This window comes from Bufo bufo, chromosome 7, assembly GCF_905171765.1.
Source record: "Bufo bufo chromosome 7, aBufBuf1.1, whole genome shotgun sequence".
Taxonomy (NCBI): Eukaryota; Metazoa; Chordata; class Amphibia; order Anura; family Bufonidae; genus Bufo; species Bufo bufo.
In genome coordinates, this window is record NC_053395.1 from 101224523 (window position 1) to 101240732 (window position 16210).

General features: G+C 43.2%; 1 protein-coding gene across 2 annotated transcripts in view; it reads left to right on the top strand.

Annotated features, from left to right (window-relative positions):
* Positions 1 to 16210, top strand: part of PGAP1 (post-GPI attachment to proteins inositol deacylase 1) — a 1296519-nt gene that overhangs the window by 569190 nt on the left and 711119 nt on the right. For both annotated transcript variants that reach the window (XM_040441657.1, XM_040441658.1), the window contains exon 12: positions 10956 to 11007. In XM_040441657.1, the coding sequence (XP_040297591.1) occupies positions 10956 to 11007 (52 nt within the window). The remainder of the gene's footprint in view (positions 1 to 10955; positions 11008 to 16210) is intronic.

Sequence of the window (16210 nt, forward strand, 5' to 3'; positions counted from 1 at the left end):
GTCGCATTTACAATCGCAACATTTTGCACAGCCGCCTTTTGTGACTCGGGGAAAGTCATAGTCTATGTTTTGAGTGGAATTTTTCACCCCGCGCTTTCCAGTTATTTGCCAAAAAATACACTTTGTAACCTTACCAACAAACTACTGGAGCCTTTGGCTGTTATGGCAGTTAGCCTGTATATTCATCAGGTTGCATATAGCAACCAATCACAGCTCCGCTTCTATTTTGCTACAGGCCACTACTGTGGAGGTCACAGTTAAGAGGGTGGGGTGCTGTGGAGGTCACTGTTAAGGGGGCGAGCTGCTGTGGAGGTCTATGTTAGGGGGGCAGATGGAATGTTGTGGAGGTCTCTGTTAAAGGGAACGGCTGCTGTGAAGGTCAAAGTTAAGGGGGTGGGCTGCTGTGGAGGTCACGTTTTAAGGAGGCGGGGCACTGTGGAGGGTCAGTGTTAAGGGGTGGGGGGCTGTGGAGTTCACTGTTAAGGGGGTGGGTTGCTGTAGAGGTCACTATTATGAGGGATACTGTTGATATCTGTGTCTCGCCTGTGACAGCGGTCAGAAGATCTAAGAGACTAGCTGCACGTGATGTGATCTTACAGCCTTTTTGGGTTCATTTGTTTCTGTGTTGTTGCTGGTGATAACCACACCTCTTGTTTTAGGCTTAGCTTAAGTGGTCATTCCAACTCCTCTATTTAGTCTGGTCTCATCCATCATGCTATGCGGTTGATATCTCCTTTCTGGTTGTGGAACTGCTGGTGTTGGTTCTCCACTGAGTTCCTGCTCTTTCGCGTACTTCGGAGTTAAGTGTCTTTTCCTATCTCTAGTTTGTTAAATTCCCCAATCTTTTGGTATTAGTCCTGAGGGAGTCTCCTTTTCCTTCAGCTGGGAAGGAACAGGTGATCTTTTCTCCTGACACTATTTCCAGGGCCCTTCAGGGTCAGACAGGACTCTAGGTTCCTGCGTATGAACAATCCTACCATCGAGGTCTTTTCATACTGATAATAGTCAGGGCTCGGTTTATGGATTCACTAGGTGGTGGCTGTTCCCTTTCCCTAGTCTCCAGGCCTAGTACCCTTTCCCTTCCCTCCTGTGTTTTGTGTGGAGTTTACCACCCACACCGTGCCATGATATTATCAACCGCTACAAACGCTTTTTGTTTGTGTCAGTGAGGCTATGGATCCAATCGCTGCACTGGCTATACAATTGCAGGGTCTGTCTATAGTGGTAGCTGACCCCCGCACGCAGATCCAGGGATCACAGGCTTCTGGTGCCAGTAGTAGTTACCAGGCCTTTCCTGAACCTAAGGTTGCACTTCCGAACAGATTTTCGGGGGTGAGCGATAATTTCATTTGGTTCAGAGAGTCGTGTAAATTGTACTTTAAGTTACGTCCGCTCTCATCTGGGGATGAGAGACAAAGAATGGGCATTATCATGCCGTTGCTTAAAGAGGATGCTCAGTCTTGGGCTTTTTCTCTACCAACCAGATCACAGTCCCTCCGGTCGGTAGATTAATTTTTCAGAGTATTAGGTCATCTCTACGATGACTCGGATCGGATCTCCCTGGCCATGACCAAGTTGCGTGGTTTACGGCAGGGAGAGCGTTCTGCGGAGATCTATTGCTCTGAATTTAGGAGATGGGCTACGGATACGGAGTGGAATGATTCAGCTCTCCATAGCCAATTCTGTCAGGGATTATCCGAGAGGCTAAAGGACGCGTTGGCCTTTCACGAAAATACTGAGTCATTGGAAGTGGCTATGTCCCTTGCTGTACGTACGGATAGACTCCTGAGTACGGCGATACCAGATGTGTGACACTTTTTTGCAGCCTAGATTCGCAAAGGGGCCCACATTCCTTTTCTGAGGGCATTTTTAGACATTTGGATCCCAGACTTCTTCTCACGCTTTAGGGCCCCTAAAATGCCAGGGCAGTATAAATACCCCACATGTGAGCCCATTTTGGAAAGAAGACACCCCAAGGTATTCAATGAATGGCATGGCGAGTTCATAGAATTTTTTTTTTTTTTGGCACAAGTTAGCGGAAATTTTTTTATTTATTTTTTTCTCACAAAGTCTCCCTTTCCGCTAACTTGGGACAAAAATTTCAATCTTTCATGGACTCAATATGCCCCTCAGCGAATACCTTGGGGTGTCTTCTTTCCGAAATGGGGTCACATGTGGGGTATTTATACTGCCCTGGCATTCTAGGGGCCCTAAAGCGTGAGAAGAAGTCTGGAATATAAATGTCTAAAAATTTTTACGCATTTGGATTCCGTGAGGGGTATGGTGAGTTCATGTGAGAACTATCATATAACTCTCAGGATGAACTATCATATAACATTGCGGCTTCCGCTGACACATTGGGTGGAAAGACTCCTGAGTTTATGCCTGGTGACGAACTTATGCAGTTAGGGGGAGCTACCCCTGGGCCTGCTTGCAAGAGTTTTAGTCATAAGAAGGGAGTATGTGTTTTCTGTGGAAAAAAGGGGACATTTTGTTAATGTTTGTCCTTGCGTTCCGCATCAAGGTGAGAACAAAAAATTAAAAAGTTTAATTCCCATCTTACTCTTGGTGGTGTGGGTGGGGAGTCAGAGAACTTACTTTTGTTATTTAGGACTCCAGCACACGAACGTGTGCGCCCCGTGGCCTTGCACGAACACTGATCACTTTAATGGGTCCGCGATCCGCCCATTCCGCAAAAAGATAGGACATGTTCTATCTTTTTGCGGAACGGAGGTAAGGGACAAAACCCCATGGAAGCACTCCGCACCATTCCGCATCTCCGGATTTGCAGACCCATTGAAGTAAATAGGTCTGCATCTGTGATGCGGAATGCACGTGGAACGGTGCCTGTGTATTGCGGATTCGCAAATGCGGTTCGCAATACGGCAACGAGACACCTACGGTCGTGTGCAAGAGGCCTTACTAGTAGTACCCGATTTCTCCTGTCTGCCGAGGTGGCGCTAGAGTCCAAAACTGTGGGAATTGAGGTGTTTATTAACAGTGGGGCAAGGGTTAACCTAGTTGATGGTCAGTTCGTCCGTTTGCATGGGTTGACAACAAGTGCATTAGAGAAAAATATTTTGGTGTTTGCAATAGACTTCGCACCATTTACTCAGAAATGTTTGTCACAGATGGTGCAGGACATCCGTTTAAGAGTGGGTGATTTTCATCAGGAATTAATTTTGTGTTTTGTGCTGGAGGGTCTGCCTGCTCTGTTGGTTCTGGGTTTTCCATGGTTGAGCAAACATAATCCTACCATTGACTGGCAAGCGAGACAGATTCTCGGTTGGAGTGATTATTGCATGGAGAACTGTCTTAATACATCTCTTTCTGTATTTACCACTAAAGCTGTTCCCTCTTTAATTTCAGATTTTTCTGATGTATTTTCTGAGAGTGGTTGCCAGGGTTTACCCCCATACCTATTCTCATCTTCAGGTTTTCGTATGGATCCAGAGAAGCTCCGTGCTGTGTTGGACTGGGATCGACTCTAAAATCTGAAAGCGCTTATGCGGTTTTTGGGGTTCACCAACTACTACCGTAAATTAATTTTGAACTACTCGACTGTGGTTAAACCTTTAACGGACATGACTAGGAAAGGTTTGGATGCCTCAGTCTGGTCTGATGCTGCATTACAAGCTTTTTCTGTGGTGAAGGAATGTTTTGCTTCTGCTCCTATACTGGTGCAACTGGATGTATCACAGCCATTCATTGTGGAAGTTGACGCATCCAAGGTAGGGGTAGGAGCAGTCTTGTCGCAGGGTCCTTTAGCTAGTAAAGGGTGCCCATGTGCATTCTTCTCTAAGAAACTCTAGGCTGCAGAAAGGAATTATGACATGGGTAATAGAGAGTTGCTGGCCATTAAGTTCGCTTTTGAGGAGATGCGTCATTGGTTGGAAGGAGCAATTCATCCTATTACTGTGTTTACTGATCACAAAATTCTGGCTTACGTGGAGCTAGCTAAACGACTGAACCCAAGGCAGGCCAGATGGTCATTGTTTTTTACCTGATTTAATTTAATCGTCACCTATCGCCCTGGGGTTAAAAACGTCAAGGCTGATGCTTTGTCGCGTAGCTTTCCTGGGGCGGGTGATTCGGAAGATCCTGGTCCGATATTGTCTAAATAGTTGGTTATATCCGCCCTATATCCCGACCTTGAGGCAGAGGTGTTGGCGGCCCATGGAGATGCACCGAATTCTTGTCCTCCAGGGAAGTTGTTTGTTCCTTCTGAATTATGTCACAAGGTGTTCGAGGAACATCACTGTACTGTTCTCACAGGACACCCTGGGAACAGATACACTGTCGATCTCATCTCTCATAGATTCTGGTGGCCGGGGTGGCTTAAGTGTGTTGAGGACTATGTGTCTGCTTGTAGTACTTGTGATCGTGCTAAGATGACACATACTCGCCCTTCCGGATCTTTCCGTTGCCCATCCCGTCCTAACCTTGGACTCATTTATCCATGGATTTTATCACAGATTTACCTAATTCTTCAGGAAAACCTGTGATTTTGGTGGTGGTTGATCGCTTTAGTAAGATGGTGCACTTTATAGCATTGCCAGGTCTACCTAATGCTAAAACTCTTGCACAAGTGTTTGTGGATAACATTGTGAAATTACATGGTATTCCTTCTGATGCAGTGTCTAATAGGGGCACTCAGTTTGTTTCCAAATTCGGAAATTTGTTCTGTACTCGTTTGGGGGTACAATTTTCCTTCTCTTCGGCCTTTCATCCTCAATTAAACGGACAGACTGAACGCACTAATCAGAATCTGGAGACTTATTTGAGATATTTTGTCTCGGAGAACCAGGAGGAGTGGTCTTAATTTTTGTCTATAGCCTAAGTTTGCCATAAATAACCGAGACAGGAGTCCACTGATAAGTTGCCATTTTTGAGGGCATATGGGTTCCACCCGCAATTTGGCACATTTTCTGGTACGGAGACTTCTGGTATACCTGAAGAGGAACGATTTTTCTCTTATTTGTTATCTATTTGGCGGAAAATTCAAAATCTGAAAAACATGGGCAACAAGTATAAAAACCTGGCTGACAAGAGACGTATGAATGGTCCGAACCTGAGAGTGGGCGATTCTGTGTGGCTGTCCACAAGAAACATTAAATTGAAGGTACCTTCTTGGAATATAAGATCACTGCCATTATTAACCTGGTAGCCTTTCGTCTTGAACTTCCTCAGGCTTTGAAGATTCATAATGTGTTCCATTCCATTCCAAGTCATTGTTGAAAAGATGTGTTGAACCGTACTCCTTGCCTCCCGCTCCTGTCATGGTGGACAGTAATCTGAAATTTCAGATGGCCAGGATAGTGGACTCCCGAATTCTCCGTAGATCTCTCCAGTATCTCGTTCACTGGAAGGGTTACGGACCAGAGGAGAGGATGTAGGTTCCAGTGGCCGAAGTTAATGTGTCACCGCCACTTCTGTGAGAAGGTCTGACAGACGTTCTTCTCTACCTCTTGTATGACGTTATTTGTTTTGGTTTCACTTTGTCATCTCCTTTTCTTCTGCCAGGTGTCACTTATTTAGACTAATTGTCTTCCTTTATATTCCCTCCCATACTGCCTCACTTTGCGGTTTATACTAGTTCCTGGATGAAGTGTTCACTGCTGGAGGCTGCTGCTGCAGTTTGCTCAGATAAGTCTTTTCCTTTATTGTGTTTCCTTGCTGGCTTGAATCTAGGTGACCCTGACTCCATCCGTATTAAGTGCAGGGAGCCGGTGCTCGTGTCCCCTCACTATTATAGGGTTTTCAGGTGTCACACAGTCTTAGGGACGTGGGCATGCAATCATCTACCATTGAGACCCTTGCATGTGCATAGCAGTCAGGGAGAGCTGTTAGAGTTTTAAAGGGCTCACCTATATGCTCCTTAGTTTGGGATCAAGCCAGTCAGTCGTTTATTTATAAGTTCCAGCTATCTGCAACTTCACCCGTGACATAATGCTAGTCGTCTGGTGAAAGCCTTTCACGCAACTCATCCGTATAAAGTCGGTCCTGTGTGTTCGGAGGCCACCTGTAGAAAGGGGAGTACTGTCCTGATCTCTCCCGTTACAGGGGTCATGAGATCTAAGAGACTGGCTGCATGTGATGTGATCTGACAGCCTCTCTGGTTTCAATTGTTTCTGTGTTGTTGATGGTGATGACCGCACCTCTTGTCTCAGTTGTAGCTTAAGTGGTCATTCCAACTCCTCTGTTTTATTTTGGTCTTACCCATCATGCTATGTGGTTGATAGCTCCTTTTTGGTTGTGGAAGTGCTGGTGTTGGTTCTCCACTGAGTTCCTGCTCGTCCGCATACTTCGGAGTTAAGTGTTTTTTCCTATCTCTAGTTTGTTGTATTCCCCTAGCTTTTGGTAGGCCTGAGGGAGTCTCTTGTTCCTTCAGCTGTGAAGGAACATGTAATCTTTTGTCATGAAACTATTTCCAAGGCCCTTCAGGGTTAAATGGGGCTCTAGGTTCCTGCGTATGAACATTCCTACCATCGAGGTCTGTTCATACTGATTGTAGTCAGGGCTCGGTTTATGGATTCACTAGGTGGTGACCTGTTCCCTTTCCCTAGTTTCCAGGCCTAGTACCTTTTCCCTTCTGTCCTGTGTTCGGTGGGGAGTTTGCCACTCACATTGCGCTGTGACAATATGTGTGTGTATATATATATATATATATATATATTATGTGTGTGTGTGTGTGTGTATATATGTATGTTTATTTATTTATATATATATATATATATATATATATATATATTAAAGTTGCCAACATCCTCTATATATCATGCATCGCTAAAGATAATGCCCGCTCAGCCAAGTCCCAGCTGCAATGTCCACAATTAGTCTTTGATGCCCCTAATCACCCTTTCCTCCCCCTGCAGGATCGAGGGAGCTGACAATTAGGTGTGCCTTCTGCTGCCACACATTACTACTGTATGTATAAATACTTGTCTATGGCAGAGAGTAAAACATAGCCAGGAATAGAATCACATACAGAAATAGAATAATACTTCTGTATGTAGTAGCTTAGATCAACCGATCTCAGGTTCAAATGTCGAAGGGGACAAAAACATGTGTTCTAAGGTGTTTTCTAAAACAAGGAAGCACAGCATAAGAGGGCTAACGTTTCACTTTTCACAATGACATACACAATTGGCACAACATTTTATTGCAATTTTCGCTTTACACCATATGCTGTGCAATAATTTTTACAAATCGCCTGTGGGGTCAAAATGCTCACTGTACCCCTTAACAAATTTCATGAGGGGTGTAGTTTCTAAAATGGTGTCAATTTAGAGCCTCTACAGTGTCAGCACAAACTGCATAAATCACCACATCGGGCCTCAAATGCACACAGTGCTCTTGTACTCCTGTGGTATGTCCAGGCAAAAGATTAGGGCCACATTTAGGGTGCTTTGTAAACTTGGAAACACAGCTTGATGATAAGAGGACTGACTTTTCACACAATGGGAAGAGCATATTAGGCACTGGAATGGCAGATCTGGGGAAAAATTTAAATTCACGTGGTGCTCTTTCCCTTCTGAACCCTGTACTGTGCGCAAAAAGCAGTTTATGACTACATAGGGGGTATTATCGTACTCGGGAAAAATTATGTAACAAAGTTTATGGAGCTTTTTCTCCTATTTACACTTGTAAATATGAAAAAGTCTGTAAAGCAACATTTTATTGGAAGAAATGAAAATGTTCATTTTCACAGCCAAGTGTTTCAAAATTCTTTGAAATGCCTGTGTGGTCAAACCCTCACTACAGAAATCAATAAATTCATTGAGGGGTGTTGTTTACGAAATGGGGTTGCTTCGTGGGGGTTTCTACTGCAGGGGTACCCCAGGGTCTCTGCAAATGTGACGTGGTGCCCAAAACCCATTCTCGCAACATCTGCCCTTCAAAATCCATGTGGTGCTCCTTCCCTTCTGAGCCCTACTGTGTGCCCATTTGGCAGTTTACAAACACATGTGAGTTGTTGTCGTATTCAGCAGAAAATGGGTAACACATTATGGAGCCCTTGTAAAAATAAAAAACTTGGGCCTAAAGCAACATTTTATTGTAAATGTCATTTTTTATTTTCACAGCCAAGCATTTCTAAATTCTATGAAACACCTGTAGGGTCAAAGTGCTCTCTATATATCCCTTGAAAAATTCATTGGGGTGTCGTCTCCAAATTGAGTTAAATTTTGGGGGGCTTTCCACTGTAGGGGTAACATAGTTTGAGGCTGAAAAAAGAAATCTGTCCATCTAGTTCAGCCTGTTATCCTGCAAATTGATCTTGAGGAATGCAAATAAAACCCTGTGAGGTAGAAGCCAATTTTCCTCACTTTAGGGGGAAAAAAATCCTTCCCAACTCCAATCAGGCAATCAGAATATCTCCCTGGATCAACAACCCATCTCTATTAACTATAACCTGTAATGTTCTTACACTCCAGAAATACATCCAGGCCCCTCTTGAACTCTTTTAGTGAATTCACCATCACCACCTCTTTAGACAGAGAGTTCCATAGTCTCACTGCTCTTACCATAAAGAATCCTCTTCTATGTTTGTGTACAAACCTTCTTTCCTCTTGCCTTGTTCACAGGAGCCCAGAACTGTACACAGTACACTTGGTGTACGCCAAGTTACAGGACTATGTTCTCATCATGGGCATCTATGCCCCTTTTGATGCAACCCATTATTTTATTGATACCACAAAAAAAATGTAAGCCAATAGAAAACGTAAAGTGTGAGCCAATGCTCCCATATGTAAACACCATGTAGGGAAATTTCTACATATGCCTATGGTATAGCGCACTACAAATACCTATAAAAAAAAACAAAAAAAACCCAGATGAAGGTTCGCTGAAACGAGCGTCGAGGCTGGCGCCATCCCAGAGGAAGCACATAATGGGTAATGGATTGTGTTATACATGTTTGATATTTTTGGCACTAGGCACTTGCACTGAGCAGTATTTATACCCATTTCAAGATGGTATCAAGAAGTGGGGTGCAGTGGGAATCTAGCGCTGTCAGAACTGCTGTGGCTGGGGATTGGTGAGATGAGTAGAAGTTTTTATATTATTTTTTACAGCATATGCAGCCCCTGGGACAGGATTTTTTCTCGCACTTGAATATCCCTTTAAATATTAGCATATAAACCATATTTTTATATTTTAAGGTCCAAATTGTACCAAATAATGAAAAAATATATTATGATGCCTAATATACAAGTAGGAACTAGACATAGCTTAGTAAGGAGCAATTTAGTAAGTTTATTAATATACTCTATATTTATTTCCCAAATCAAAAAGGACATTTTAGAAGCAAAGAGGGGTAAAGGGACTTTGGTCAAAAAGAGGTACTGTCCCTCCAATAGAGGGACACATGGAAAGTATGCACAAGCACAGCTCAATTCCTGTACTTTTGTCTCCTAATACAGACCCTAAAGACTCTTCTCTCTCTTCTGTAGGCATGTTGTAATGATGCTGAGGAACATGTTGATATTGCTCCTCTGATACCTTAAATGTGATATTTTAACTCTCTTCCTGCAGGTCTGTGGTGGGCCCCCTTTCTCACTACACAGCCTGTGTGATTTCTCCCCTTACAGATTCTGAGTCCTCTTTGTTCTGGCAGAGAACAGATTGCTGGAATTCTCCAGATCCAGCACTGCCGGATGCGGACGGAATGTCCACCAGCCTCATTAAAGGGGTTATCCCATGATTAATGTAAAAAATAAAAATCAGACACCATATAGTACATGACAATCTCGTTCTAGCGAAGCTATAACCAGCCCTGTACCTCACATGGATCCAGGGATCTCCCCATTCATTGCTCTGCTAGATTTATATCAAGCTGACAGCACAAGAGGAGTGTATTTTCTGCTGCAGCTCAGATGGCGTGTCCATGCTCTCCCTATTACAGCTCAGGAGGCAGTAAAAGATGAAATTGAGCATGTGCGACCCTCTCTGTGAGCAGGTCAAAGAAATAAGAAACAAGGTAAGTATGTGGTGTTTATTTTTTTTACATTCTGTGAGGGGCACAATGTGTGCATATTACTGGGGGGAACAATGTGGGCATATTACTAGGTGCCACAAAGTGGGTATATTACTAGGGGGCACAATGTGGGAATATTAGTGGGGGCACAATGAGGACATATTACTGGGGGGCACAATGAGGGCACATTACTGGGGGGCACAATGAGGGCACATAACTGGGGGGCACTATGTGGGCATATTACTGGGGGCACTATGTGGGCATATTACTGGGGGCACTATGTGGACATATTACTGGGGGGAACAATGTGGGCATATTACTGTGGGCACAGCTGGGCATAATACTGGGGGAACAGCTGGGCATAATACTGGGGGCACATAACTGGACATATTACTTGGGGCAAATAACTGGGCATATTACTGGGGGCACAGTGGGGCATAATTCTGTGAAGGAAGCACAATGTGGGCATAAATACTGTGCGGTGACATGAAGGGGGAATAATTACTATGTGGGGCATTAAGGAGACTTGGTGGGATTAGGTAAATGTTTTGGGCCGAGTTAGAGGCGTGGCCTAGTGGGGAACAAATTTGTGTTTACAAAGTCGGGAGGTATGCATCCAGCATCACAACTGATGCGCTGAATGTATGTAAACGATCCCATAGAAAACTATGGGATCAGTTCTGGCTCAGTTCCCCTCAGGCATTTTCTACTTCATGCTGGAGATGAGCCGGATAACCAGGCAAATGTGCAGTGGGCCTTAGAAAATGTATCAATTTTGCATTTAGGCAAATGTCTGTAAAGAATATTCTGACACAATAATTAAATATGGTATTTTCTTTGTTGTTTGTTATTTTCATGTTGTTTAAAAAAAATGTATATGGATTATTTAAAAATAAAGCCTCCAATATTTTGTTTTCTACTTTCTAAGCAAATTTGGTCTAGTCCTCTGTTTTGATTCAGTTTTATTTATTTATTTTAGTTTAGAAATTGAAGATTTATCCTGGAGAGCAGAGCTGCTACCTACTGCAAAAGTAAGACCAACTTTATAAAATTATCAAATACAGTGCAGAAATGCTTTTATTGGATTAGTTGTTCATTCATATCAGGTTAATTTCAAACAGCTGCCTTTTAGCATCCACATAAGAGTTCAAATGTTGCAGACCATATATTCCCTAAAACAGTGGTCCCCAGCCATTCATGCCCCAAGAGCCACATTCAGTACTGAGATATGGTCACAAGCTGTATTAAATACGACCAACATGCAAATGTCCTAGTGTAAATAACAGGACCTCCACACAACACTTGCTGGACATTGGTTAGTTACCTCAACAACTGTCACAATCGGCATCCAGTAGAATTTCTCAATGTCTCAATGCCTCAAACCTCACATTCAACTGTGCTTGTGCAGCTCCTGGATGTGCAAAAAACTAGTGTTGATACTGTGCATTTTAGTAGAAGGCACTAATGGTGGTTCATGTTCTATGCCCCTGCATCAGTAGCTATTTTCAAAAACATAGGGGTCATTTATTATACTGAAATACGCCTAAATTAGGCGTATTTCAGGTACATATAGCGGCGCAACTGACTGAGGGTTTTAGGCCCTATTTTGCATTTAACCCCTTCAAGACCCTGCCATTTTTCACCTTAAAGGGACACTGACAGGCCCAATAAGCATATTTAGCTATATATATGACTGCACAGGTCTTCTGAAGTGTATTAAAATCATATAAGTATACCCCCTGTCCACCTTATAAATAAAGTAAACTGATGTTTTATAACCTGGTAGAATTGTCTTCTTTCTGCCCAAGGGGCGGCGTTTCAGCTACACTTGCGCCCAGCCAGCCGCCCCCGACCGCCATTTTGAAGCGCCGTCCAGCTCATCAATATTCACTTCGCTGGGCGGCTTCTGCTGTCCCCGCTCTGAAGCGCTGCTCTGAAGAGTGCCCGGCGCAGAACGCAGAGGCTGAAGTGGCCTCGAAGAAGCAGAGGGGACGCAAGCGCGATGTGATCCTGGCCAGTGAGGGTGCCGGGCGCATGCGCTGAAGATGCCCATAGCTTTATATTGGGCATGCGCCGGATCTTGTAAAGTCGGGGACAGCAGAAGCCGCCCAGCGAAGTGAATATTGATGAGCTGGGCGGCGCTTCAAAACGGCGGTTGGGGGCGGCTGGCTGGGCGCAAGTGTAGCTGAAACGCCGCCCCTTGGACAGAAAGAAGACGATTCTACCAGGTTATAAAACATCAGTTTACTTTATTTATAAGGTGGACAGGGGGTATACTTATATGATTTTAATACACTTTAGAAGACCTGTGCAGTCATATATATAGTTAAATATGCTTATTGGGCCTGTCAGTGTCCCTTTAAGGACCAGGCCATTTTTTTTGGAAATTTGACAAGTGTCACTTTATGTGGTAATAACTTTGGAACGCTTTTACTTATCCAAGCAATTCTGAGATTTTCTCGTGACACATTGTACTTCATGATGGTGGTAAATTTCAGTCAATATTTTTATTTTTTAAAAATTCCACATTTACCACAAAATTATACCTCATACCAGGGCAAGCACGGTGGCTCAGTGGTTAGCACTGGTGCCTTGCAGCGCTGGGGTCCTAGGTTTGAATCCGACCAAGGACAACATCTGCATGGAGTTTGTATGTTCTCCCTGTGTTTGCGTGGGTTTCCTCCGGGTACTCCCACACTCTAAAGACATACTGATAGGGACCTTAGATTGTGAGCCTCACTGGGAACAGCTGGATGCTAATTTCTATTTATTTATTTTTTACAATTTTGTGTTTTATTTTTGGATTTTGTTTTTTTACTTTTTATTTTGGTCCCACTCTGCAGTCTGATCCCCTCTGCAATGCATTACAATACATCCTGTATTGTAATGCATTGCCTGTCAGCCTTTACACTGGCAGCCAGCCTGTGAGACCCAGCCTAAGGGGCTGGATCTCACAGGCTTCCGTAGAAGGCAAGCCCTGATGCCTATGAAATGCATCAGGCTGCCTTCTCTGCCATCAGGTCCTCATCACTGCAGTGTGGGGAACCAATGGAGATGCGGAGGGCACTCGTACCCTCAGCTTTGACCGCGGCATACAAGGGGTTAATACGCAGGCATCGGTACATGTCCACCAGCGCCGTACAGTACATGTACGGTGAGGGTCCTCTACGGGTTAAGCTGAAAATAAACAATAAAAAATGTCTGGCAAATTGGTAAATAATATCCTGACATGATAACTAACTTTTTTGGTCACCTTGCTTCACAAAAAGTGTAATACCAAGCGATCAAAAAGCCGTATGTACCCCAAAATGGTACCAATCAAATGGTCATCTCATCCCGCAAAAAATGAGACCCTATCTAAGACAATCACTCAAAAAATAAATAAAAATATAGCTCTAAGAAAATGGCAACACAAAAACAAGCTATTTTTCTTTTCAAAAATGCTTTTACTGTGTAAAACTTACCTAATGTGTCTTTTTTAAAATTTTTGTTATCGCGCGTCCATAACAACCTGCTCTATAAAAATATCACATGATATGCCCCCTCAGGTGAACGCTGTAAAAAAATAAATAATTGAAAACTATGCCAGAACAGTCATTTTTTGTCAACTCTCCTTACAAAATGCATTATATCGAGTGTTCAAAAATTCATATATACCCTAAAATTGTACCAATGAAAACGTCTCCTCACCCCACAAAAAATGAACCCCCGCATAAGAAAATTACTCAAAAAATTAAAACCAATGGCACCCATAAACTAATCCATCAAAATCTGCACTGTAAAAGCCATATGGCGCTCCTGCAATGTATCCCCACAGCAGTTTACCACCACATATGGGTTGTTGCCGTATTCAGGAGAAAATGGGTAACAAATTATGGGGTGCTTTTTTCCTGTTATCCTTGTGAAAATGAATAATTTGGGACTAAAGCAACATTTTATTGGAAGAAATGAAACTTTTCATTTTCACAGCCAAGTGTTTCCAAATTCTGTAAAATGCTTATGGGGTTAAAGTGCTCAGTACACCCCTTAATATATTCGTTGAGGAGGTTAACATAAAAAATCTACAAAAAAAATACATTTTTAAATTTCACCTCCAAGGGTTAACAAACTTTGTATTTTGTGAGGTATCACTGTCTACCATAAAAGCAGAGAAATTCATATTTTTTTATAAATAAAGGTAAAACATATCGGGGGACATTTATGGGCATCTGTGCACCATAATCTTCAACTTTTTGTGGTTCTCACCACTTTTGCGAAGTGCCGAGAAAAGGGGGCGTGGCTTCGTGACGCCCGCTGCATTTACTAAAATCTTCACTTTCTGGCGCACAGCAGGGCAGATGTGCGCCTGATTTATTAAGAGGCAGAACCCTTTTAACAATCATGCGCATCTCACGTCAGTGTAGGGAGATCAAGACTGGCGAATGGAACCACCAGCCTTGATATATATCCCCCATTGAATCAAATTGATCACTAACATGAAGTACAATGTGTCACGAGAAAACAGTCTCAGAATGGCTTGGATAAGAAAAAGCATTCCAAAGTTATTACCTCAAAAAGTGACACATGTCAGATTTGCAAAAATTGGCCTGGGATTTAAGGTGAAAAGTGTTCGGTACTGAAGGGGTTAATATGCTTTGTTTAAAAATAAAGCCTCAAATAATCTAAACTGAGGTCTCTGTCCCTACTAAACTGACTGTGGGAGTGTATGGGTGGTGGAGAAGACGGGCACTCCTGGAGTCCTTAGTCAGTTTGCTGATGTGGAGGGCTCACTAAATAAGGAGTCACTTTACCCTTGCCTGTTATGCTGTGCTGCACCGTGTTGATGCGAAACGAGACAATCTGACACACTTGGAAAACAAAACTAAGCCTAGTACTGATTGGATGAGGTTCAGCCAACCGGCAATGGTCTTATTTTACTCACACCAGCAGGTTAGTTCTGTGCTATGTATGTGACTGTCACTGTCACACACACACACACACACACATCCTCATTCTTCCCTTGCTCTTACTTACTCTTAGTTTCAATGAATAGAGACAGGGCATCAGCTGTTAAAACAACACACAGGGGCTGTGGCTTGTGATCCACTGGTTGGGGATAACTGTCATAAAACATGTCCAAGTAAGGCCTCATGCACACGACCATCAAAGGAGGCATGGGGCTGATCAAAGGAGGCATGGAGGCTGATATGAGGCTGGGGACTGATCCAAATGAGGAGTTGTGGCTGATATGAGGCTGGGGCTGATCAAAAGAGGTATGGGGGCTGGTCAAAAGAGGCATGGGGGCTGATGAAATGAGGCATGGGGCTACTGAAATGAGTCATGGGGGATGATAAAATGAGGCATGGAGGGATAATATGAGGCTGGGGATGATATGAGGCATAGGGGACTGATCTGAGGTCTGATTGAGGGTCTTATTAACATTGGGGGTCTGATTGGGGCTGTGGGTTGAGGTCTGATTGGTGGTCTGATCTGAGGTCTAATGAAAAATATATATTTTCTTATTGTCCTCCTCTAAAACCTAGGTGCGTCTTAGGAGCCAGTCTTATAGGGATAAAAATAAGGTGTGTATGTATGTATATATATATATACACAGTACAGACCAAAAGTTTGGACACACCTTCTCATTCAAAGAGTTTTCTTTATTTTCATGACTATGAAAATTGTAGATTCACACTGAAGGCATCAAAACTATGAATTAACACATGTGGAATTATATACATAACAAACAAGTGTGAAACAACTGAAAATATGTCATATTCTAGGTTCTCAAAAGTAGCCACCTTTTGCTTTGATTACTGCTTTGCACACTCTTGGCATTCTCTTGATGAGCTTCAAGAGGTAGTCCCCTGAAATGGTTTTCACTTCACAGGTGTGCCCTGTCAGGTTTAATATGTGGGATTTCTTGCCTTATAAATGGGGTTGGGACCATCAGTTGCGTTAAGGAGAAGTCAGGTGGATACACAGCTGATAGTCCTACTGAATAGACTGTTAGAATTTGTATTATGGCAAGAAAAAAGCAGCTAAGTAAAGAAAAACGAGTGGCCATCATTACTTTAAGAAATGAAGGTCAGTCAGTCAGCCGAAAAATTGGGAAAACTTTGAAAGTAAGGGCTATTTGACCATGAAGGAGAGTGATGGGGTGCTGCGCCAGATGACCTGGCCTCCACAGTCATCGGACCTGAACCCAATCGAGATGGTTTGGGGTGAGCTGGACCGCAGAGTGAAGGCAAAAGG